This window comes from Thamnophis sirtalis, unplaced genomic scaffold (assembly GCF_051295495.1).
Source record: "Thamnophis sirtalis isolate CommonGarterSnake01/CBP01778 unplaced genomic scaffold, rThaSir2_p1.2 scaffold_2, whole genome shotgun sequence".
NCBI classification, from domain to species: Eukaryota; Metazoa; Chordata; class Lepidosauria; order Squamata; family Natricidae; genus Thamnophis; species Thamnophis sirtalis.
Genome location: NW_028261382.1, coordinates 50840951 through 50865206, shown reverse-complemented (window position 1 = coordinate 50865206; position 24256 = coordinate 50840951). Strand labels below are relative to the sequence as shown.

Here is a 24256-nt window from a genome sequence, read left to right as displayed (position 1 = left end):
TGGGGAAAGCTGGATTAGATGCTTCTTAATGCTTGTGGTGTGTTGTGGCTTTTCTCAAACCACAAAATTTTTAATTAATGCAATTGCCTAAAACTTAAGGCTGTGATTCAAACCCTGCACACCAGCGCCCTCTCCTGGCCAAAAGGGGGGAAAAAAACCCACCACACCATTTATTTACAAAGCATATGTGCCAGTTGAACATGGACCCAGGAATACGCAGGTGGTCCAAGGCTGGGCTCAGGTCTTCAGCACAGCGATAGCTTTGCCCCACTGGCACTGAAGGCCCCGCAGGCCAGCAGCTGGCGGAGCCTAGGGACGAGCCCTGAAGCAGGCGCCTGCAGTTTGCTCCCATTAACTAAACTGAGTGGATGCAACATTTGGCTTCAAACGCAGAAATAGAAGGAACCTCCCCGCACAGAGTGATGGCAAATTCTCATCCCATCTCTGTAAGATTGACAGGAGAAAATCTGCAAAGGTCCCATTGCGTCTGGGTAGACCGAAATCACTACTCAGCTGAGGACAAGATAGACACCCCCCCCCCAAAGTGGCCTTAAGGATTCCCTAAAAAGGATGCAAATGACCAGCTGTCTGCGAGGAGTATCAACCCTTCTGTTCCCATCTCAAGAAAGGAAGCTACGGATCAGACACAGAACCTTGGCAAATGCCCCCGCTCGTTTTCAGCCATCGAAGGTCCTCCCTACACGCAGACAAACCAACATACAACACTAGAAAATAAAACCAGCAGAGCTCTTAGTACTTTTTTTCCTCCCAAAACTTTTACTGCGGAATTTCCAGACTGTTTAGAAGACCAATTTGTGAGGATAAACTCCATTGGAGAGTGAAAAGGTCGAACGCAGGTAGCCCCGGAGCTGAGGAACCTTCTTGATGACGGGCAGAAGCTGAGAGTCCACAGTCTTCTGGTCTGCCTTGCGCTGATCCGCAATCTCGTATTTCTGAAAAAACAACAACGGATATGCTACTTCAGGCATTTATTCCTTTCCCCACGTTCTGTCATAGTCGGGCCAGCGGTTCCTTCCCCGTTGCCATTTCTTAACAGCAAACCTTGCCAACATTATTTTCCAAAGTGGATCTATTTTGCTCTCCTAACACCCTCTTGGAAGAGGCCCTTTGGACTGTGACTCTTATCACCTACACATCATTTCGCAGATTCTGACGGAAACGTCAGGAAAAAGGTCAAGACAGGTATGATGCCATTCAAGACTGGACTACTGCAATGGGCTCTACATGGGGCAGCCCTTGAAGAGCATTCGGAGACTTCAACTCGTCCAGAATGCAGCCGCGCGAGCGATTGTGGGTGCACCTCGGTACATCCACGTTACACCTATCCTCCGCGAGCTGCACTGGCTGCCTATCGGTCTCCAGATACGCTTCAAAGTGCTAGTCGTAACTTATAAAGCCCTTCATGGTATTGGACCTGGGTACTTGAGAGACCGCCTGCTGCCAATTACCTCCCAAAGACCCGTCAGATCACACAGGGTCGGCCTCCTCCGGGTTCTGTTCACCAGCCAATGCCACCTGGCTACTACCCGGGGGAGGGCCTTCTCTGTAGCAGCCCCGGCCCTTTGGAACGAACTCCCCACGGAGATTCGGACCCTCACCTTTCTCCAGGCCTTCCGGAAAGCCGTCAAAACCTGGCTGTGCCGACAGGCCTGGGGGTGATGAGTTCCCTCCCCTCTCGACATGTATGGTTGTATGATTCTTGTTTATTTTAATCATGTGTATTGTGTTTTATGTTCCCTTTTCCCCCCTTTGAGTTGTTCGCCGCCCTGAGTCCCTCCCGGAGAAGGGCGGCATACAAATAAACTAAATCTTAATCTTAATTCACGTTTCTACAGAAACATGAAATACATAAGTTTCCACGTAATCTGCTTTCTTAAACGAAAAGATACTGAAATGGCCTTGAAAATCTGTCTACAGATTCATAAACCAGGACGGGCTTCAGTTACCAGCCTGCCCCCTTCCTCGTTGGCTTTTGAGTTTATGCAGAAAGCCGTCACAGAAGCCCCCGGAGGGCTAGAAGCTCCATACGTACCGCTTTCTCGGTATCAAAAATTTCGCCCTCTTGATGTTTGGGCTTACGCAGCTTCTTCTTCTTGAAGTAAACGTCACTGAGATGCTTTGGAACTTTGACCCCCGAGATATCAACCTTAGTCGAAGTGGCAATGACAAACTTTTGGTGAGCTCTGCGCAGAGGGACACGGTTGATAGCCAAGGGCCCTGAAAAGAGAAGACCGATGAAGGCACACGGAGGCCTCAGACAGCCAAAGAAAACACTGACTTCTTCTAACTTATGAAGATCCCCCACCTCTGGGAGACTATTTTACTATTATTTGCTACCTTTTTTTGCTTTTTATACCAAGACTCATTATACGCAACGATATACAATTAAAAAAAGGAACGTTAACAAGGATCACAGAAAAGAAAGAGGCTATGAATCTACGAGACCGTCTTCTGCCGCACACCTCCCTAAGACCAATAAGATCGCACAGAAAGTGGGCCTTCTCCAGGTGCCATCAGCTGGGCAATGCCGGCTGGCGACGCCTCGGAGTAGGGCCTTCTCTGTTGCTGCCCCGGCCCTATGGAACGAGCTACCCCCCAGAGATCCGGACCCTGCCCACTCTCATGGCCTTCCGTAAAGCTATTAAAACCTGGCTTTTCCGGCAGACCTGGGGCTGTTGACCTCTTGATTGAGGTCCAGCCCCGCTTAGACTGGGTGCACGTTGTGTTTCTTTTTTTAATCCGTTGTGTCTTATTTGTTTTAATCCTTTTTAATATTTCTTATTTCTGTAAGCCGCCCGGAGCGGCCTATAAATTCAATAAATGGAAATGGAACGGAGAGGAGCTTACCTGTCACAAGCAACAGTCCACTTCCAAGCTGCTTCAAGAAAACCACCCGCTGGGAACACAAAGACAGAGGGGAGAGGGTCAGTCGCTGCGATCTCCGCCTGCCTCCTGAACGCCCCTAACGAGAGGAGCCCCCAAGGCCCCCCTTACCTTGCCCCTGTGGCGGCCAGTGAGAAGGATCACCACTGTTCCTGGGGAGATCGAAGCCCGCAGCCGCCTCTTGTGGAGGGCAAAAGTTTTTTTGCCGTGGCTCAGGAGTTTGCGGGGAACGTCCTCCGTGGGGTAGTATCTGGGCTGCAAGGAAGAAAAGAATTTAAGGACCTTTGCTAAGAATCAGAGCAGCCTCTGGAACGCAGAGGACAGCAGCCCCCTCGGCCACATCGTTTTGGCCACAGGCTCTTACCATCTTGCGGAGTTTGACCACCCGGTTGCCTCCGTTCTTATCACCCCCGACGGGCTTTGTGACAGTGGCTCGCTCCTTCTCTTTCTTCTTTTTTTCTATCTAGGGTATTAAAAAAAAAAACACCACACCAAAATTGTACCCCGTCATTCCTTCACCAATTTGACTCCCCCGTCGCAGCCCTGGTGGGTAGCCTGGGGAAGATTGACCGGCCCAAACCCCCACCCCCACCCCTCAGTGAGGTCCCTGGTGTCCCCAACGCCAGTCTCTTAACCATTAACAGCCCAGTCTCCCTCTTTCTCTCTCTGTTTTGACTTTGGTGAGTCAAACTTGCAATCAATGAAAAAAAAAACCACCCTAATTTGTGGCTGGAGCAATTCTGCAATCTGCGTCAGGCCACCTTAATGTCCCCCATGTTTAACAAGGAGCGTTATCTCGTTTATCCCCAGTAGGATTAAGGCAGATCAAGAAAGGTTTGTCCATGAATTATGGCAGATTAAGACCAATTGCTTTTTGAAACACTCATCTCCCATAGATTGTTTCTCAACCATAGCAGCTTGAAGATGGGTGGACTTCAACTCCCAGAATCCCCCAGCCAGCATGGCTGGACGGGGAATTGTGGGAAATCCTCAGGCTGCCAAATGGTTTATACCAATCCATACCCCCCCCCATCCACTGTGCCAATTATTATCCTGCCTCAACACTTAAAAGAGTTGCAAAGTCTCCCCCTTCTCCTCCTCGTACCTTTGTCTCCGGCGCGTTGTATTTCCGCTTGTACATGGCCTTCCGGGCGTACATGGCCGACCGGGAATATTTCCCGATCCCTCGGGCCAGTACCGGATTGCGGCTGGCATGGACCTTCCGGACCCTCCTGGTTTTCTTCTCGCCGGCCATCTTCTCGCCTGCCATCTAACCCAAAATTTAAAAAGCGGAAATCCATCCATTTGCAATTCGTAACCCAAGGAAAGCCACAGAGGGCTCTGAGACCCTGCATCTCAGACACAATTCCCCTCTTCCAAAACGTTGCAAACCGGTTGCACAGCTACACCAGATACACCCTTTTTTGCAAACATATAGTTTGCAAGGAAAAGCAACTAAGGTAGTAAACTAGTTAGGAAGCATCAAGGAATTATTGGGACCCTTGAGTAAAACCTTGCAATTTGTAGAAGTCCCTCAACGGAGGCAAACCTGCATTCCGATTAACGGCTTGAACATCCCAAGGTTTTTGGGCACTATAGAAAACGTCTCCGCCCCGGGTTCAGAAGCCACCCGATGCACGAGGCTTCCAGGGAATCTGCCACTCGGGGCGGGCAGGAGAGGCTGGATCCGCTTCCCCGGCCAGGGAAGGAGGCTACTCCAAAGGCCGAGGAGTCGTTCCAGGCCCAAAAACCTTCCTCTTTGGAGTGGGCGTCCCTGGGGCGCCCCCTCCTCGCTTGCAGCGGCCTAGGCGGAGCGGCTCCGGTTCGGGGTGATACGGCAGCCCGGGGAGAGCCGGCCGGCCTTCTCGCCGGCCTAATCTTTCGCTCGGCCCTAGCAGAAGCAGCCCGGCGCCGCCCGCCCAAAGCCCCCGGAGCATCCCCGCCCGGCCTATGCCCGGCCCGGCGGTTCTCCGAGCCGGATGGCGACGGATGCGAAGGCCGGGCCCCAGGAGGACAGCGCCGCGGCCGCACCATCCTTACCTTGGGCAGAAGGCAAAAGAGGCAATATCCGGCGCCTCGGCGCTGAAGAGCAGGCGCGTGACGTCACCGGACGTGCCCCCAAAGCCCTCTGGGAGAGGTAGTTCACTTCGTATACTCTGCGCCCTCCCGACAGCTAAACTCAGAATTCAAAGCGGTTTTCCTCCGTCATTCGTGCCATTCGCGTTTTGTCCCCTACAGGCCTTATTAAGGGTTCATCGGTTCCTGTGCTGGCTGGAGAATTCTGGGAATTGAAGTCCACAAACCTTAGAAAGTTTGAGAAACACTAATTTAAAGCTTATCATAATAGAAAAGCTTTCCCCTATCTTGGTAAAATAGTTACGATTCCTGCGGTGCGATGATGATGATGATGAAGAAGAAGAAGAAGAAGAATACATATTATACTTTCTTTCCTGACAAAGGCCGCCCAGGACAGGGCAATGGACTGGAGAAGACGAGGTTCATTGGGCACCGAAAGGGTGCTTATTACAGAGGCGCCGCAGCCTAGAGCGGAAAGCGCGTTCCCACCGTGTCGGCCGTTCTAGGCAGCTCCTGCCTCTATGCCCAGGGCGACTGGCGAGCCTGCCCCTTCCTTGCCATCCCGAGGGGGAGGGGTTAGCTGGTCGCGCGGCGATGACGTCTTAGGCATCGCGACGGATCGCTCCTCGGGGCTCTTTCTGCCTTCCCCTCTCCCGGGCCTGGATGCGGCCGGGCCCGGGCCGACTTCGGTTCGCCTCCAACCGGGCCGGGCTCCCCGCGAGACCCAGGGGCCCCATGTGAGGAAGACGGAGGCGGGAAGATGACCTCGAGGAGGTGAGAAGTGGGGGGGGGGGAAGGGAAGGAAGGCTCAGGCCCCGCCCCTTCGGGGGGAGGGGTGCCCAGCTTGTCTCCCTCCCCAGTGCCGTTGCCATGGGAATGAGGTGGGCGCGGGGCCCCGAGGAGGGTCTGGCGCTGACCTCCCGGTTCCAGGTGTCCGGGGACTACAGTTCCCATCCTCCCCTCCCAGAGGAGCCTTTCCAGCCTGCTTTGGCTCCTCCTCAGAGCAGCCGCCTACTGCAAAGCGATCACAGCTGCCATCCTCCCCAGCCAGCAGGTCCCAACGCGGTTCCCCCCCCCTGGTGTGGCAGCCTGTAGCTTCCCAAACCCTGCTGGCTGGGGACAATGGGGGCTGGGATCCAAAGGGGGGGGGGAGAGCTTGTGGGGGAGAGTCTGAGACCACAAGGAAGTAGAGGATGGAGGCCGCTGCCTCCAGGTCAGGCCAGAGGGAGAGAAAGGGCCACTCACCTCGGACACAGCAGGATGGAGGTTCCAGAGGGGATAAAACCTTCCAGCCTTGATTGCTGAGGCTGGGGTGGGAGGGGGCTGCAGCCCTTTCAGAAACACAGCCAAGCCAAAACCTTCCCTTCAGTGTCCCAAGATGTGGCTGGGTAGTGATTAAGGGGGGGGGGAGAGACAGCTGACCGAAGCCACTCACGGGGGCTCAAAAGAGGAGCCAAGGTGAGCGGGAGAGGATGGCCGAGATACGGTACAATGAGACTCCTTCTCTGTTACCTTTAAGCCTGGGATGGGTAACCTCCGACCCCAGCTGCCAAAACCTGATGTTGAATTTTGAGCTAAGATTATCCCCTAAATTATTTTGCAGTAGGAAGCAGGAAAAGTGCAAATCTAAAACAGCCACATCGCAGTGGGGAAGAAAAAAACCCTCAAAGCTTCCCTATAAACCTGGTGCAAGGTAAACAAACAAATTTAAGAAATTGGATGTGGCTACTATAAAACAATAAATAGATCAGGGTTTCCCAACCTTGGCAACTTGAAGATGTCCGGACTTCAACTCCCAGAATTCCCCAGCCAGCGAATGCTGGCTGGGGAATTCTGGGAGTTGAAGTCCGGACATCTTCAAGTTGCCAAGGTTGGGAAACCCTGAAATAGATTATAAAATAAACAATTTTGGGGACACGATAAGCAAAACTGAAGCCCTGCACAGAAGGACTCTGATGCTGAGGGGATGGGGGTGCAGGCAGTGTCCTTTTTTAACTGCACAAGACGAGTCAAGAAATCAGAAATAACTTTTCAGCAGTGTTCCAATTGTGAGAAAACACACTTCCCAACCAAATAAGATCAGAGCATTCTACTCCATTCTAATTGCGTACCAATTAGGAGAAAAAAACCGACTTAAAGTAACACATCCTTTCAAGAACAGCCCAATTATTTTTCTTTTCAAAAAATGTATGGTGAACTCACCTCTTTCATTACTTCATTAAGAGGCTTTCAGTAGAGTAATTGCAGGAGATTTCCCTTTATAAAATCCCATCCAGACTGTCAAAAGTAGGATCCCCCTTTTTTTTCTGGAAAGAGACGTTTCCTGCATTTTCTGCCCCTAATTATCCTGTACCAGTTTTGCTAGTTTAGTGTTAGAGTTCATCTATTAGCATTAGGGAGTGCTCGTCATATATTCTGAGATGCAACTATTTCAGTGTGACTTAACATAAGTTCTGATCTATGAATAATTAACGCTGGGCCCTGTTTCCTTTTTTTTATTAATAGCCTCCTTTATATTTTGCTAAACGTCCAAATACTGGCTCTCGGAAAAGCTAGCCCTACCGTTCTTTCTCTTGAAACATTTTTAATTTGCCGGAATCCCAGCACCGTCTTTCTCTCCTAGGGTTGAAAAAAAAGACTTCAGCCGCCCCCAACTATAGAATTGGATAGACTTGTCAGCCTAAAATGTGCGCGTTGCATTTTGTCGGCTGCTTTGATCCTCTCTCCGGAAGCACTTGGCATAACTGGCCGGCCTACAGCTGACTTGAGACACCCCCGGAGCCTTCTATTTCCAACTGGTGACAAAATGCTGCTTCACCCACTTGGTGACAAATATATCCAGAGCGCCAGGGAGCCTTGCCACCCGTGCTGGAAATAGAATCCTCGCCTGGGCCGGCCGGCCCCGGAAGTTGCTCTCTGCCCCTGCGCTCTGCCGAAAGGTCACAGGACGGTGCTTTCTCTGCCCCCCCCCCTTTCGCCCTTCCGCAGCGGCTCTGCTCATCCCGAACTCCCTTCAGAATTCTGGGCTGGTCATCAGTGGGTAACCTGAAGAATTCCGATTTTGGGTGATCCCTAAAAGTTGTTAATTGTTGTTAACTCAGTTGGTCCTTATTTTACAACTGCGGTTGAGGCCAAAGTCTCCATTATTAAGCAAGACGGTTGAGATTGTTAAGCGAGGCGCTGCCCTCGGTAAGGGAATCGTGCGGTCGTTAAGCGAATCTAGCTTTCCCCCATTGACTTTGCTTGTCGGAAGGTGGTTGGAAAGGTCACGAGTGGTGATCCCATGACCCTGGGACCCTGCAACTGTCACAAGTACGTGCCACTTGCCAAAAGCCCAGAGTTTGATCCCATGACCCTGCCCAGCACTGTCCTGTCCCTCTGTCCACCGCGTGTCTTGATGGAAGAATATAAATATGCCCATTACCCGTCCTAGTTGGCTCCCTGGGCCTTTGGAAAACGTCAGGCTTTCCCCCCCCTCAAGTGGGGGAGAGTACAGATTTAGCCAAAATGTTGGCTTAGTTAACCAGATTTCTAAAAATAAGCCAGATCGGGTTGATGGGAGAGGAGGCGAACGAAGGTTCGGCCCCTTGGGACACCTTCAACCAGCAAGGTGCTGGCTTAATGGCCAAGAAGGGTTGTGGCTGTGGGTGGCTGGGTCCGAGAAGATATATGGAGCCAGTTTTCACCGGAGTGAAGAGAGGGGCCAGGCTCGGCTAACACCCCCCGGCCGCCTCTCCTCCTGCTCACCCTCCAGCAGAATCCAGCATCGGATCAATTTCCAGGAGGGGAGCAGATTCCTGGTTCCAAGGCAACCATGAGGTGGTAGCCGCCTTCTCAGTTTCTCTTGCTGGTTATGTGGGAGCAACTGGGGGTCTTTATCAGCTTTCCAGGGACGAGGAGATGTCTCTCCGTTCGGATTGTTTCATCCCACTTTGATCCCGGTTTGCAAGCGGCCAGTTCTTACTCCCTTCTGCTTTTCCCTGCTCCCTGAAAGGGGGGAGGAATCATGGCAGGACAGCAGGAAGCCCACCTTGTTCTGCTACGAAAGGTCTCCGGGCCAAATGAAACGGTCTGAATCCTCAGGGGCTCCTTCATGGCCGTTATCCACATAGTAGACCCGTAGCATCCTTCTAGTGATGTTTTATGGGCAAGGTGTACGTTTTGCACTGGGTTCCCTTCTGTGGGGATAGCTTCCCACGTTCTTTTTCTGTCTTCTTTTTTCCCCTTTTCTAGTCTGTTTTTTTTCCTGTTTATCTGCACTAATTTTTTTTTCTTGGCTCTTCTTTATGTGTTTTCATGTTTATCTTTTACTTCTGGAAAAGCTTTCAATCAAAACGATGTCTTTTTTATTTTCTTTTAAAGGAAACCCTTTTCTCTTAACGGAAAGTGGTCTTTCGAAACACCCCCTCCTCCTTTTCTCTTCCCCCAGATGGTTTCACCCCAACATTACCGGAGTGGAAGCAGAGAACCTGCTCCTGACGAGAGGAGTTGATGGCAGCTTTCTGGCTCGGCCTAGTAAAAGCAACCCTGGGGACTTCACACTTTCGGTCCGGTAAGCCCACCGAGGGGAACCTGATTTGATTTTGATTTTATTACATTTATATGCTGCCCTTTTCCCCAAAGGGGACTCAGGGAGCTGAGAGCTGCCTTGGCGTTTCTGAAAATTTAATGTAATTCTACAGAAAGGTCTTAAAAAACAAAAAGTAAATGGTTTAACTAGCTAAGTCTCTCTTTTGGGGGAGGCCGCCTTAACAGCAAGCGAGAGCAGTAAATAACATCCATCTTTGCAAGCGGTTCTTAGCTAAGACCTCCCTTCCTCCGTCCCTTTTTCCTTCCTTCCTCTCTCCTTCACTCCCTCCCTCCCTTATCCTTCCTTCTCTCCTCCCTTCTTCTTCCCTCCCAATTCAAGTCTGTTCCTTCCTCTCCTTCACTCACCCCTCCCTTATCCTTCCTTCCTCCCTTCCCTCCTTCCTCTCTTCTTCACTTGCCCCTCCATTTTTCTTCCCCTCCTTCCTCTCTTCTTCTCTTCCCCCTCCATTTTTCCTCCCTTCCCTCCTTCCTCTCTTCTTCACTTCCCCCTCCCTTGTCCTCCCTTTTTCCTCCCTCCCCTCCTTCCTCTCTTCTTCACTGCCCCCTCCCTTATTCTCCCCTCCCTTCTGATCCAAGAATGTTAAATAGGGAGGTTTGGAGTCAGCCCTGCTCTCCAGTTTTCTCTTCATTGCCCTCCGCTCTCTTTTCCCTTCTCTCTTCCTCTTGACCATCTGGACCGGCCAGGCGCAATGGGGCGGTCACTCACATCAAGATCCAGAACACGGGCGACTACTATGACCTCTACGGGGGGGAGAAGTTTGCCACCTTGGCGGAGCTGGTCCAGTACTACATGGAGCACCACGGGCAGCTCAAGGAGAAGAACGGGGACGTGATCGAGTTGAAGTACCCCCTCAACTGTGCAGACCCCACTTCAGAAAGGTGAGCAAGGGGGGCGGCATCAGGGAGCCCAGCTTGGGTGAGGTCCATCCTGGGCGGAAGGGCCTGGAGGCAATCCGGTAGCCGTGGCGTTCCTTCCCTCCGCTCGGTCTCCAGCCGGCTGCCATTCAGGGCCAGCCGGCTGTTTGGTACAGGAATTTCTCAACTTAAAACCCTTTAGTAACTGTTTGAAGTTACTTAACCCTGAAACAAGTGACTTATGACCGTTTTTCACACTTACGACCACGGCAGCACGCCCCTGGCCACTGATCAACATTCGGGGGCTGGGCAACTGGCATGTATTTATGACGGTCGGCGTATCTCATGGTCACGTTCATCCCCTTTTGCGACCGTCTGACAAGCAATGGGGAATCCCGATTCACTTAACCCTGTTACTACTTTAATAACTGCCGTGGCTCACTTCATAACTGTGGCAGGAAATGTCGTAAAATGGGGCAAAACAACAGAAATGTTAGGCTCAATTGTGGCCGTAAGTCAAGGGCCAAATTTTCTGGACTCCTGCAGTTCCCAGCCTCTGGAAGGAAAGGGGTTTGCGGGCAGAGCAGCAGCTCCCACCTTAATTGCCTTAATAGGAGCTCCTTTTGAAAATAGGTCCCTTTTCCTCTTAATTAATGTGCCCTCAACGGCTTCCTCTGCCTCGGGAGCGAGGGAACCTTCGCTCTTCCAAAGTCGCCACCAGAAAGCTTCCCAAGGCAGCCCTGGTTTTTGGGGAGCCTCCCTCCCTTCTCGCGAAAGGCCAGGGAAGCAACTCGAGGCGTCCTAACTCTTCGCTGCACCCCCTCCCCACAGGTGGTTCCATGGTCACCTGTCAGGAAAGGAAGCGGAAAAGTTGCTGACGGAGAAAGGGAAACATGGCAGCTTTTTAGTCCGCGAGAGCCAAAGCCACCCGGGAGACTTCGTGCTTTCTGTCCGCACGGGGGACGACAAAGGCGAGAGCAACGACGGCAAGTCCAAAGTCACACACGTCATGATCCGTTGCCAGGTAACAGCACCAGGGTGGAGGTGCAATAAGGCCGGTGGGTCGGAAGCCTTTGTGGTGGTGGTGGGGGGGTTTCTGCGTCGGTCCAGAGCGGGGAAAGGAGAGGGCCCGTTCTCCTGATGGCTGGCCTTAGTTGGGAGACAGCTTATTTATTTATTTATTTATTTATTTATTTATTTATTTATTTATTTATTTATTTATAAAATTAATAAGCTTACTTGCTTATTTATTTATTTATAAAGTTAATAAGCTTGCTTATTTATTTAGTTATTTATTTATTTATTAAATTAATAAGCTTGCTTGCTTATTTATTTATTTATTTATTAAATTAATAAGGTTGCTTGCTTATTTATTTATTTATAAAATTAATAAGCTTGCTTATTTATTTATTTATTTATTTATTTATAAAATTAATAAGCTTGCTTGCTTATTTATTTATAAAATTAATAAGCTTGCTTATTTATTTATTTATTTATAAAATTAATAAGCTTGCTTGCTTATTTATTTATTTATTTATTTATAAAGTTAATAAGCTTGCTTGCTTATTTATTTAGTTATTTATTTATTAAATTAATAAGCTTGCTTGCTTATTTATTTATTTATTAAATTAATAAGCTTGCTTGCTTATTTATTTATTTATTTATAAAATTAATAAGCTTGCTTATTTATTTATTTATTTATAAAATTAATAAGCTTGCTTGCTTATTTATTTATTTATAAAATTAATAAGCTTGCTTATTTATTTATTTATTTATAAAATTAATAAGCTTGCTTATTTATTTATTTATTTATTTATAAAATTAATAAGCTTGCTCAAGGCCAGGGCCTCATTAAATCAGAACCCGATGATTGATTGTGTCCTTTGTTGAATGAAAGCTGCTCAATTCATCACCCAGACGGCGGGCTTTTCCTTATGAAGGAGGTGTCCAACCACGAAACTTTAGGACTCGTGGGCTTCAGAATCCCCAGAATTCCCCAGCCAGCATGAGGAGTTTTTCCCTCCCAGCTGGGGAATTCTGGGAGTTGAAGTCCACAGGTCTTTAAAAAGTTGCCAAGATTGCACACCCCTGGCTTAAGGAAACAGCAGCCACAAGACCTGCCTGGTTACCTCTGCAGCAGGTGGGAAAGTGAATTGAATGAATGAATGAATGCCCCAGGTAAGTTGGAATTGTGTATCCACCATCTCAAAAGTGAGGGTGGCATCTACTTTGGCCAAGACTGTTTTTTTTAGTTTTTTTTTTAATTAAACAGTTTAAAAAAAAAGACAAAGAAAAAATACTTTGGGAATTTCCTTCTGTACACCGTTTCCACCTCGGTATACATCCATTGTAAATGTATTTCTCCCCCCTTATTTCAGTTTCTCTATGTCTATACATATGATGCTATTATATGCAGTCCTTAATTTACAATCCATTGATAGATGCTTGTTCATCTCTACCTATACATTGTTAATTTCTAACTCCAGGACTGTTTCTAATCACTGCCATGGTGATGTAACTCAGTCAGTCAGAGGATGAAGAATAAATGAGAGAAATTTAGGCTCTTCAGAAAGATAGATCTTAGCATCCTGGAGGGGAAACTCCAAAGACGCTAAAAAAAAACACCCTCCCGTGAATCTCACTATCCCCCTTCCCTCCCTCCCTCCCTCCTTAGGATATGAAGTATGACGTTGGAGGAGGGGAGAAGTTTGACTCCTTGACAGACCTGGTGGAGCATTACAAGAAGAACCCGATGGTGGAGACCCTGGGCACCGTCCTTCAGCTGAAGCAGGTGAGGGAGCCCAGCCACGGTTGACTTTTGCTCCTGCAGCTCAGAAACCAGCTGCGGTCTCTGCCGAGGGTCAGGTTCCGTTCAGGTGAAGAACACAAAACAAGACAACTATACTGCTAGTTCATGATAAGTATAATCTTCTGATACTTCTAACCATCATACAATATACCGTGTTTTTCGGAGTATAAGACGCACCAAGATTTTGAAGAAGCAAATTAATAAAAAAGTTTTTGCACTCTGCAGACTTCCCCAAAATGCCCCATTTTCGTGAAAACAGACCCGTTTTTTTGTCAAAAAAAGGGCATGCAGAGCCTTTAGGAGGCTTCCAGAGTGCTCCTAGGGGCGGGGGGGGGGGACGGCCTGTTTTTCATTTATTTCTGCCGTCCCCAGCCCCAAAGAGCACTTTGGAAGCCTCCTAAAGGCTCTGCACGGCCATTTTGGTGAAGGGGGGGGGGTTTCAGGAGGCCAAAAATGCTGTATTCAGTGTATAAGACCAACCCAGATTTTCAGCCTCTCCTTTGAAGGAGAAAGGTGCGTCTTATACTCTGAAAAATATGAGTGAAATAAAGTCAAGCCTGTAATTCCGTACTTAAAACCCTCTGGTGCCCCCCCTCCCACACGCAATACACCTCATGTCCTCCAATGACGTGACAGACCACGCTGGTTTCCATTGCCATGCATGCGCTGGTGCCACTCCATATGAAAGGCCTTGCAGGGTCCCTGCGCATACGCCTGGGAGACGCCACCGACATAGCGCTCGCGGCCAAGGATCTAGCGGGGAGAGATCCGAAGGTCCTTCAAGCTCTTGGCGTGGCAGGGGAACAAGCACGGCACAGCAGTGGTCCAAGTCACGAAACACCCCATTCGCGAATCTCCCCACCAGCGGAATGGCAGCCCCGAGCCTCTGAGAGCCCCCCAGGGCTGACACCAGTGGTCATAACGCCCTGGAATTCGTGTTGCCCTTGCTCCCCGTTTTCCCCCACTGCCCTGCTGGTGGGAATCGCTTGAGGTTCACTGCCACCTGCCTTAGGCCGAGCATGGCAGCGTCTCTGCCGTAGTTGACGGGGAATCCGCTTTGCAAGCCGGATAATTCGCAGCTTTCCTGGAAAGCCTGCAGCTGGATGTGGTCCCATTCAGAGGCTTTAGATCCCAGTTTGAACCTGGGATGGATTCCGTGCTTGGGGCCTGCTCGGCTCTTCCTTCCAGTGTCTGGTGCCGAGGTGCAGGAGGGAGAGGCTCCCCCAAGGAGCTCAAAGGCAGAGCCGCCTCCGGTCCTTGATTTGGAGGAAGGGGACTGGAAGGGATCCTCCCTAGAGCTTCACAGGCATCGTGTGAGAGTCACACAGAGTGTGTGCTTTACTCTGGCAAGATTCCTATCCATGGCAACAAACTACTGTGAGCAACCCGTCCAGGGGTGGGTTTCAACCGGTTCGCGGCGGTCCCTGCGAACCGGTTGGTCGGCGAACCCGGAAGTAAGTAACTTCCAGGAACGGTGAAGGGCCCACCCGCTCGCCCGCGCTCCTTACCCGGTTTTGACGAGTTCTGCGCTTCCACGCATGCGCAGGACGCATACAGCGCCTGCGCGATCCTCCAGGAGCAGCTGGAGCATCGCACAGACGCTAGTACGTGCGCTGCGCGCGTGCATGAAGACACCGCCAGCCCCGTTCCAACCGAACCGGTTGGAACGGGGCGAGAAACCCACCCCTGAACCCATCGTATCGTTCTTGATTCCTCGTGCCTGACGTGCGTCCATTATTTGGCCCCTCTCTTGTCTCCCCCTCTTTCCCACCCCACCCCCGCCAGCCTCTCAACACCACACGCATCAACGCCGCTGAGATTGAGAGCCGGGTGCGAGAACTGAGCAAGTTGGCCGAAACGACAGACAAAGTGAAGCAAGGCTTTTGGGAAGAATTTGAGGTACTTTCGGGAGAGGATCTGTTGTGCTGTCCTCATCCAGGACTTCGGTGGGATCGAGAAGTATGAATGTCCCATTGGCAGCTGGGGAGGGGGCCAAAGGCATCTAGGTGCCCCCCCCCCGGGGGGGAGTGGGGTTTAACAGAATGTGAGTTCTTCGGGAAACCTTGGGAGCAGGTGGTAAGCCAAGATAATAGTGTCCTTCGGAGTCCTTCGGGATTGGGCGGCATATAAATTTTAATAATAAATAAATAATAAATAGTGAACAGATAAGACCCTTTGGGGTTGCAGGGAAAGCACTGGGCCTGTAGGTCTCCTACTCCCAGCATTCCCCAGTTGAAAGACACCTAGTGGGAGGAGCTGGGTGAATCCATATGCAAATGTCCATGCGCTCAGCATTAGGGATTGATTTGGCTTGTAGATTTCAGTTCAGTTCAGTTTATTGTCTTTGTATGCTGCCCTTTTCCCCCGAAGGGGGACTCAGGGCGGCTCACAACTCGAACCGGGGAAGGGGGATACAGACAAAATTTAAAAGCAACATAACAATATATAATTTAAAAACTCACAACAGTCATACCATTCGAGATGGGGGGCAACAGCTCTTTAGCCCCAGGCCTGTCGGAACAGCCAGGTTTTGAGGGCTTTGCGGAAGGCCTGGAGGGTGGTGAGGGTCCGAATCTCCACGGGGAGTTCGTTCCAGAGGGTCGGAGCAGCCACAGAGAAGGCTCTCCTCCGGGTAGTCGCCAGTCGACACTGGCCGGCGGATGGAATTCGGAGGAGGCCTAATCTGTGGGATCTAATCGGTCTAGTGGAGGTAATTGGCAGCAGGCGGTCTCTAATTGGCTGCTGGCAGTCTGGGTCTCGGAGCCTTTTGATTTCTGGGACCCAGAATGAGCTGCTCTTGGGCAGAAAAGGGGAGGAGACTGGCAACGTTTTCTCTCTCTGGGGCGCAGCCGAATCCCCCCTGCTTTCCCCACGGAGGGCCAGAGCCGCTCTCTGTGTTATACTGGCAGAGGAACACTAGGGGAGCCCCAGTTCCATTGGGTCAACTCGCGAAGCTCACCTGTTTTAACCTTGGCGGGCCAGAAGCGATGAGCATTGTAATGAGAGGAGGAGTGGGAAACAGAAGGGAGAAGAAAGATGGGAAGAGAGGCATAGGAGAGAGGGTAAGGGGGGAAGATGAGGAAGATAAGGAGGAGGGGAATGAAGAGAGAGGAGAAGGAGAAAGGAAGGGGGAGTAGAGTAGGAAAGGATGATGGAGGGAAGATAGGAAGTTGGAGAGAGGTAGAAGAAAGAGGTGTATGGAGAGCAGAAGAGCCAATAATGGGTTTTTTATCTTTCTGGGCGTTGATGACAAGAGGAACTGATGTAATGACTACTTAATACAATAGGATACTGGCTATGTAATAGTATACATGTGATTGTATGTTATGAAAGTGGAAAATAAAAAGTATACCACAAAAAATGAGCATTGTAATCCAGGCGGGGAAGAGGCTTCTGGGTGGGAAGGGGGGTGGGCGATGCCTTCTGGCTCTCTTCCCCTGGTTGAGGAGGGGGGTCAGAAGGCGGTTCCCGGAGCCTCTTCCTTGTTTTTTCCAGACTCTCCAGCAGCAGGAATGCAAGCTCCTCTACAGCCGGAAAGAAGGACAACGGCAGGAAAATAAGAACAAGAACCGATACAAAAACATTTTGCCTTGTGAGCACAGATCTCTTTCCCAATTTTAACCCCCGGCGGGGGGGGGGAGGGGAATGACCCACTAGCAAGTAGACATTTGGGGTGGTGGGCAGTAAAGTTTTCCCTCCAACTGCTCTCCCCATTTTTAAAGGCGCAGTATCGTGTTTTTTTCCCTCGGCCTTTATGCAAATGGCAGGGGGATATCCTGCTTCTGCATTGCTGGGATTTGACCAGAAAAATCCCTGAAAACTTTGAGGCAACCGGGTCTGATGGGGGGAAAGGAGGCCCAGGGAGGTCTCTGTAGCCTGCTGGTTGCACGAACCTTTCCTAAAAGGTGGGGTTTTGCTGGAACCTTTGTTTCCTGCAACTGAATTCTCTCTTAGTAATGTGGAGCTGCTGGCATCTGCTCTGGGGCAGTTTCGGACCCCCGGCAGAGGCCCGAGGTGATGGGAGTGGGGTGGGGACAGATATTTGCAGCCTGATTGAGCTGCAGGGAATCGATGGCTTTGCAGAAATTTGCAGGCTCCGTTTTAGCATCTGCAGTTCAAGCATCTCCGCGGCTGCCAAGGACTCTTAATTCCTGCCATCCTCCCAGCAGCTGCCTGAGTGGCTGCTGGCAAGTCAAGAGTTTGCGGTTGCTGCTTAACAACAGCCGTTCCCTGGATCAGGAGTGTGTCTTTGTTCTCGCTTTCTAGTTGACCACACCCGGGTCGTCCTTCACGACGGGGATCCCAACGAGCCGGTTTCCGATTACATCAACGCCAACATCATCATGGTAGGGAGGGCGTCCCTCTCTCGGTCTCCCACTGCAGGAGTTGAATGGACCACCCCTCTCTCCTCTGGTGGGGCAGGAGGACTTCGCTCGGAATTCTCCCCCAAAGAGAGCGGGAGGGACCCCCAGAGCTTTTCCTCCAGACGGGGGGGGGGGGGATTGGGCCTTAAGAGCGTCCCAAGGACCCCTGCCTCCCTCCCCGAGCGAGTCTCGCCCACTGACCCTCCCGTTGTTCCACAGCCTGAATTTGAAACCAAGTGCAACAACGCCAAGGCCAAAAAGAGCTACATCGCCACCCAGGGCTGCCTGCAGAACACGGTGAACGACTTCTGGCGGATGGTCTTCCAGGAGAACTCCCGCGTGATCGTCATGACCACAAAGGAAGTGGAGAGGGGGAAGGTAAGGCCGGGGGAGAGGATCACCCAGGATCGAGGGGAGAATGGCAGCCCAGCCTGGGAATTTGAATCCAAGGCCTTCTTGGGCCCGGTGTGATTGGACACCCGAGGGATTTTCCTCGGGGGCATAAGCTCTCCGTGGGCATTCGAAGCAGCAACAGAGTAATGATAACAATCGCTCTCAGTCCAAATTTGCCACTTGAATTAAACCTGAGCTCCCATAAGCCTTTGCTCTCCTCCTCTCCTCTCCCCAGGGAAAAGGGCGGCCTATAAATAAACTTTCCTATCCTATCCTATCCTATCCTATCCTTCCCTTGCTAGCTCAAGATCAGGTGAGGTACCAATACCACTTTATAAAGCCTTAGTAAGACCACACCTAGAATGCTGCATCCAGTTTTGGTCACCACATTATAAAAAAGATGTTAAGACATATTAAGAGTGCAGAGAAGAGCAACCAAGATGATTAGGGGGACTGGAGGCTAAAAGATATGAAGAACGGTTGCAGGAACTGGGCATGGCCAGTCTAGGGAAGAGAAGGACCAGAAAAGGCAGGAGAGCATCTTCCAATATTTGAGGGGCTGCCACAGAGAGGAGGAGGGGGTCAGGCTATTCTCCAAGGCACCCGAAGGCCAGACAAGGCAGAATGGATGGAAACTGACCAAGGAGAGATTCAACCTGGAAATAAGGAGGAATTTCCAGGGAGAGCAATCAACCCATGGAAGAGAAGTTGCCTTTAGAAGTTGTGGGAGCTTCATCGCTTGAGGCTTTCAAGAATACACTAGACTGCCATCTAATGGTGTAGGGTTTCCTGCTTTGAGGGGGGAGGGGGGAGTTTGGACTAGATGACCTCCAAGGTCCCTTCCAACTCTATTAATCTGTTAATGCCATCCAACCCCCTTCCTGGTCTTCCAGAGCAAATGTGTGAAGTACTGGCCGGATGAGCATGCCCTGAAGGAATACGGGGTGATGCGCGTCCGTAACGTCAAAGAGAGCACGGCTCACGACTACACACTACGAGAACTCAAGCTCTCCAAAGTTGGGCAGGTACGTTTCCGGGAGATGCCGAGTGACCATCGGACGGGCATCTCGGCCATGCGGGGGAGGGGGGAGGGGGGAGCTGACCTGCTAGCCATGGTGGTAGGACTCTGGAGAGGAAGCTTGGATTGAGGGGTGGAAGGAGGACTCAGGGAAACCTCCTCGCCCTTGGGTCGTTTTCTGCTGTGCTTTCTCCCACACCGCTGCTGAGTTTTGCGATGGCCCTGTGGGTCTTCCCCACTTCTGCTGGTTTTGGAGGCGAAGGCAGCTGCGCCAACCTCTGAGAGACTCATCAAAGCATCTCTGGGGGGTCTCTCTTCCAGGGCAACACTGAGCGGACAGTGTGGCAGTATCACTTCCGGGCTTGGCCTGACCACGGGGTGCCCAGCGATCCTGGCGGCGTCCTGGATTTCCTAGAGGAGGTGCACCACAAGCAGGAGAACATCGCAGAGGCTGGTCCGGTTGTTGTCCATTGCAGGTATCAAAAGAATGGTCTTTCTCAACCGTGGCAACTTTTAAGAACTGTGGACTTCAACTCCCAGAATTCCCTGGCCAGTTTTCCTGGTTGGAGTTGAAATCCACCCAGCTTCAGGTGGCCAAAGGTTGAGAAATGCTGCAGGAAAAAAACTGAAAGCATCTGTGGTGATGGCAAGGATGCTCAGCTTGAGAAGGAGCAGCGGGACTCGAACCCATGTGACTCACTCTCTCTCTCTCCTCCCACCCCACAGTGCCGGAATCGGTCGGACTGGGACGTTCATTGTGATCGACATTCTCATTGACGTCATCCGTGAGAAAGGTGAGTCCCAGCAGACCGACATTGGACATTGTGATTGATGACACACTCTGGGAGGAGCGGGGAAACAGGGTCAACAGTTGAACCATAAATCCACATGCTGCGGAGTTGACTTCACTCGGGATCAGCGCTGACATGTTGCGCCTAATAAATAACTGGATTTCTTTTGAAATTTGGCTTGAGGCTCATGAGTTACCGTATTTTTTGGAGTATAAGGCACACCAAGATTTTGAAGAGGTAATTTTTTTTTTAAAAAAAAAGGTTTTGCATTCTGTGGGCCTCCCAAACCCTCTGCACGCCTCATTTTTTGTGAAAAACGGGGCATGCAGAGAGTTTGAGAGGCCTGTAAAGTGCTCCTGGGGCTGTGGGGGGAAGGGGGCAAAAACGAGCAAAAAAACGGCACATTTTGCATGAAAACAGGTCCGTGTTTTGCCAAAAACAGGGCATGGATAGGCTTTTGGAGGCTTGTAGAGTGGTCCTGGGGGCTGGGGGGGTGGGTGAAATGAGCAATAAAGGCCCATTTTTTGCTCTTTTCTGCCCTCCTCAGTCCCCAGGAGCACTTTCAGGCCTCCCAAACCCTCTGCACATCCATTTTTGCAAAGGGGGCGGGGTTTTGGGAGGCCAAAATGCTGTATTCGGTGTATAAGACGCACCCAGATTTTCTCCCTCTTACACTCCAAAAAATACGGTAATTGGGGCGTCCGTGGGAGCCTGATGCTAGGTTTCCTGGGAGTTGCAATCTCACCCCCCAGTGGAGGAGCCCAGGACTGATGGGGGCAGTGTCCCTATTTGCCCTGAGCGCGATCGGGGGGTTTTGAGCGTCGGGCATTAAGTGAGGCCAGCCGTGATGCTTTCTGGATCACCTTTATGGGATGGACAGGCCCACAAGTCAAACTGATGCCTGTGGTTGCCCCAAGGGGACTTTTCCCAGAAGGCAGCTGGAGTTTCTTGGTGTTTTTTTTTCCTTTGAGAACTGAAGAAGCTTCTTGGGTGAGAAAAGCGAAAGGTTTTCAAAGGAAAATCCAAGAAACCCCACTTGCCTTTTGGGGGGGAACCAGGAGCCGGGCGAGTGATGAAGCACCCTAGAGCAGTGTTTCTCAACCTTGGCCACTTGAAGATGTCCGGACTTCAACTCCAGAATTCCCCAGCCAGCGAATGCTGGCTGGGGAATTCTGGGAGTTGAAGTCCGGACATCTTCAAGTGGCCAAGGTTGAGAAACACTGCCCTAGAGAAATCCCTGTGGAAACTTGAGTGAGCATGCCTCTCCTCCGAAGGGGCCCTTCCTCGTGCTCCCCGGCTGAGCCCGTCTCCCTCCCTCTCTTCTCCCCCTCCAGGGGTGGACTGCGACATTGACGTCCCAAAGACCATCCAGATTGGTGAGGTCCCAGCGGTCAGGGATGGTGCAGACCGAGGCCCAGTACCGCTTTATTTACATGGCCGTCCAGCACTACATCGAGACATTGCAACGCCGGATTGAGGAGGAGCAGGTACCAGAATAGGAAAACCTTCCTAGCTCAGGGACGACACGAGGGCTCCTTGGCTCTCTCTGACCTTGGTGGTTTTCATGCAGACTTTTCCTTACCCAAGTAGATAACACCTTCAGCGCTAGAAGGGAAGGAGTTTTGTGGGGAAGGAGAAGGGGGAGGGAGGGAGGGAGGGAGGAGGAGGAGAATTGTGGGGTCCTTGGCTCTCCTCTTTTCATGCAGGCGTTTCACGACCCTACTAGGGAACAGCATCAGTGCTAGAAGGGAGGGTTTTTTCCTAGACTGGAAGAGGAGGAAGAAGGAGGAAGTAAAAGAGGAGGAAGAAGAGGACTGTGGGGTCCTTGGCTCTCTCTGAGCTTGGTGGTTTTCTGCAGACGTTTCATGAGCCTACTAGGAACAGCATCAGTGCTAGTGAAGTCTAGTTACCAGCACCGGTGATCGGACCGCGTTTGGGTAATGTAACATCTGCAAGAAAACTACCCCAGCTCAGGGAGCACAAAGACCCCTCAGGAACAGGGACCTCTGGCCTACCTAGCAGGGAAGGTGGTCTCTTTGGCTCTAAAAGCTGGGGCCAAGAGTCGGAGGAACTTCGGCCAAGAAAAGTTGCTAGTTCGAGAAAGGCGGAGAAACACACACAAACGTGGATTTGCTGCCTTCTCATCTCTTAGGGTCCCCTAGGAGAGACGGCAGCTTTGTCACCAAGTGGCTACCCTATCTAAAGCGTTTGACCGGGGATTGACCCATGATCTAACCCGGGATAAGCCAAATTCAAAAAGAGGGGGGCTGGCTAGTCTCGGTTAACCAGGTTTCCCCATCTTGGGAATCCTGAACCAAACCAAGCCTCCTTATATTGGAGGGGGGGATGAAGGTGGAATTAAGGGAGGGGGGGACTCTTTGAGAAGAACCAAGAGCGCATTGCTTGCCGGGAGGATGTGACTATGATTCCCTCCCTCCCTCCCTTCAGAAGAGCAAGCGGAAAGGACACGAATACACCAACATCAAATACTCCTTAGCGGATCAGGCCAGCGGAGACCAAAGTCCTCTCCCGCCGTGTACCCCCACCCCGGCCTGTCCCGAGTGAGTAGTGAGCGGGCCGCCCGCCCGTCCGTCCGTCCCCTCCTCCGATGGCTGGAACTCCTCTCCCAGATCCAAAAGGACGGCAGGGAGACCTTGGCCGCACGCGGCTCGGGTTCTGAATCTCTCGCCCCACTTTGCAGGCTGAGGGAGGACAACGCCATGCGAGTCTACGAGAACGTCGGTCTGATGCACCAGCAGAAACCTTCAGATGAGACGGCGGCCAGGGTTTCCGCGTGAGGAAGGCAAGTCTAAGATGGCCGGGTTCCTGCGTGGCTCATCTGAAGCGGCCAGGGAGGGTAGCTCAGCAGCAAGGGGATAGTTTTCGCCGTCTCCCAGGGGAAAAAATCCCAGGAAGAGGAAAGTGTAATAAACCCAAGCTGCTAGTCCTCAGGAAAGGGAAATATTAATCTGGTGTGAGATCTTATCTGAGGGCGGGGCTTAATAAACCCAAGCTGCTAGTCCTCAGGAAAGGGAAATATTAATCTGGTGTGAGATCTTATCTGAGGCCGGGGCTTAATAAACCCAAGCTGCTAGTCCTCAGGAAAGGGAAATATTAATCTGGTCTGAGGGTGATCATCTTAAATCTCCCCAATGAAGGTTTCCTGTCTAGTGTCATGTGTCAAGAGATCTCAAGATTCTCTCTAAAATTGGAGGGAGAGGAGATTTTAGGAAGGTTTCCACCATCTGGTAATTTTTTCCCTTTTGGCCTCTGCCGAACTTAGTCCTCTTTATTTCTCCTTTTATCCACGTAAATATCATTTAAAACATTTAAGAAAATAGGGTAACCACCGGCCATAAATCCATTAAAAAAAAACACCAATTCGCCGCTAGATTCTTCTGTTCTTTGGTTTCAATTAGCTTAAATTTTAATGCGGACCGTATCTCTTTGAGTAATAAAATCAGCTTACTAGTTTTGAAACCACTTCCACCATTCTTAGGGGCAACCTGCAGTTTTCGGTTAGCTTACAGCTAATCCAGAAGGAACTGGCAAAAGGGGTTAAATTCAAGCCCCCCAGAGACTTGCGAACGTCTCTGAGGTCACTGGATCTCCCTAACCTTTCACTGCTCTCCGGGACAGCTAGGGTCCGAAACGACCCATCCAATTTCCTTTGGAATAGGGGAATTTCAGGAATAGCCTGAAACTCCGTCTTCTCACTGCTAAGCCCCGCCTTCTTCCACAATCCTCTTTATTTCTTTACTTCATTTATTTATCATATTTAAGGACCTCCCTCCAGAGCAGAGGGACAAAAATAAGTCATTAAAATGGTGGTTGAGACCTGAACTGGAGGCCAGAATAAAAAGTAGGGTGCTTGGGGAAACCCAGCCGTCCAAGGATTGTGACTCCCCGGCGGCTACTCGCTCTGGCCGGCTTGGAAGGCAGCGGGTCAGGCCTGCAGCCCTCTTTCCTCTTGGGTCTTTGGCCCGCCACGCCTTCTTATAATTCTACTATGCGTTTTCTATGGTGGGAAAAAGGGGAAGGGGGATTAGACGCTACGTAGCCATAACGACATTCTTTCTTGGAAGCCAAGGTCATCTTTTGTCTCTCCACCCTCTGCACCTGACCGGAACTGGATGGGTGGAAGCTGCCAGCGTGGCAGTGGGAGATTGGACCACGGGATGGACGTGTGGATGTGGGGGGGGGGGCAAGACCCGTTTGGGGGAGCGTCTCGCCTAAAAGGCCCTTCTCTTCCTGTCCCCTTTGCAGAATGGAAGGCCGCTCGCTCGCTCTCTCTCTCCCTTCGTTTGTTTTTTAAAAAACCCACAAGGAAGCGAAACGAGCTGGGGGTCCGTCCCGCGAAGACCGCTGCCCAGAGCCTCCTTTTTCTTTATGACGTTTTTAACCTTCGGATTAATAAGCGGAACTTAAGATCTCTTTTCAAAAGAAACTCCTAATT

The 24256-nt window shown here is 50.9% G+C and overlaps 2 protein-coding genes across 2 annotated transcripts; one reads left to right on the top strand and one right to left on the bottom strand.

Annotated features, from left to right (window-relative positions):
• Positions 1 to 754: 754 nt before the first annotated feature.
• On the bottom strand, positions 755 to 5067 carry RPL6 (ribosomal protein L6). Its single transcript, XM_087705446.1, has 7 exons — positions 4945 to 5067; positions 4010 to 4174; positions 3269 to 3367; positions 3016 to 3159; positions 2869 to 2917; positions 2054 to 2238; positions 755 to 953 (listed from the first exon to the last, which is right to left on the bottom strand). Exons 2-7 carry the CDS (start codon positions 4172 to 4174, stop codon positions 801 to 803), a joined length of 795 nt encoding a protein of 264 aa, XP_087561572.1. The 5' UTR covers positions 4945 to 5067; the 3' UTR covers positions 755 to 800.
• Positions 5068 to 5584: 517 nt separating this feature from the next.
• On the top strand, positions 5585 to 23271 carry PTPN11 (protein tyrosine phosphatase non-receptor type 11). Its single transcript, XM_087705444.1, is given in 16 exon segments — positions 5585 to 5754; positions 9410 to 9532; positions 10255 to 10449; positions 11257 to 11449; positions 13100 to 13216; positions 15020 to 15133; positions 16730 to 16826; positions 17501 to 17580; positions 17818 to 17976; positions 18885 to 19016; positions 19331 to 19485; positions 19736 to 19803; positions 21135 to 21172; positions 21174 to 21287; positions 22249 to 22361; positions 22502 to 23271. Coding segments are annotated over 16 exon segments (1809 nt in total). The 5' UTR covers positions 5585 to 5740; the 3' UTR covers positions 22599 to 23271.
• Positions 23272 to 24256: the final 985 nt, after the last annotated feature.

Excerpts from the sequence above, each read along its gene's own strand:
- RPL6 (XM_087705446.1), bottom strand. The coding sequence starts at position 4,174 with ATGGCAGGCGAGAAGATGGCCGGCGAGAAGAAAACCAGGAGGGTCCGG. Across the intron at positions 2,918-3,015 it reads CTGGCCGCCACAGGGGCAAG|CGGGTGGTTTTCTTGAAGCA; the intron begins GTAAGGGGGGCC and ends TTGTGTTCCCAG. Across the intron at positions 2,239-2,868 it reads TGGACTGTTGCTTGTGACAG|GGCCCTTGGCTATCAACCGT; the intron begins GTAAGCTCCTCT and ends TTCTCTTTTCAG.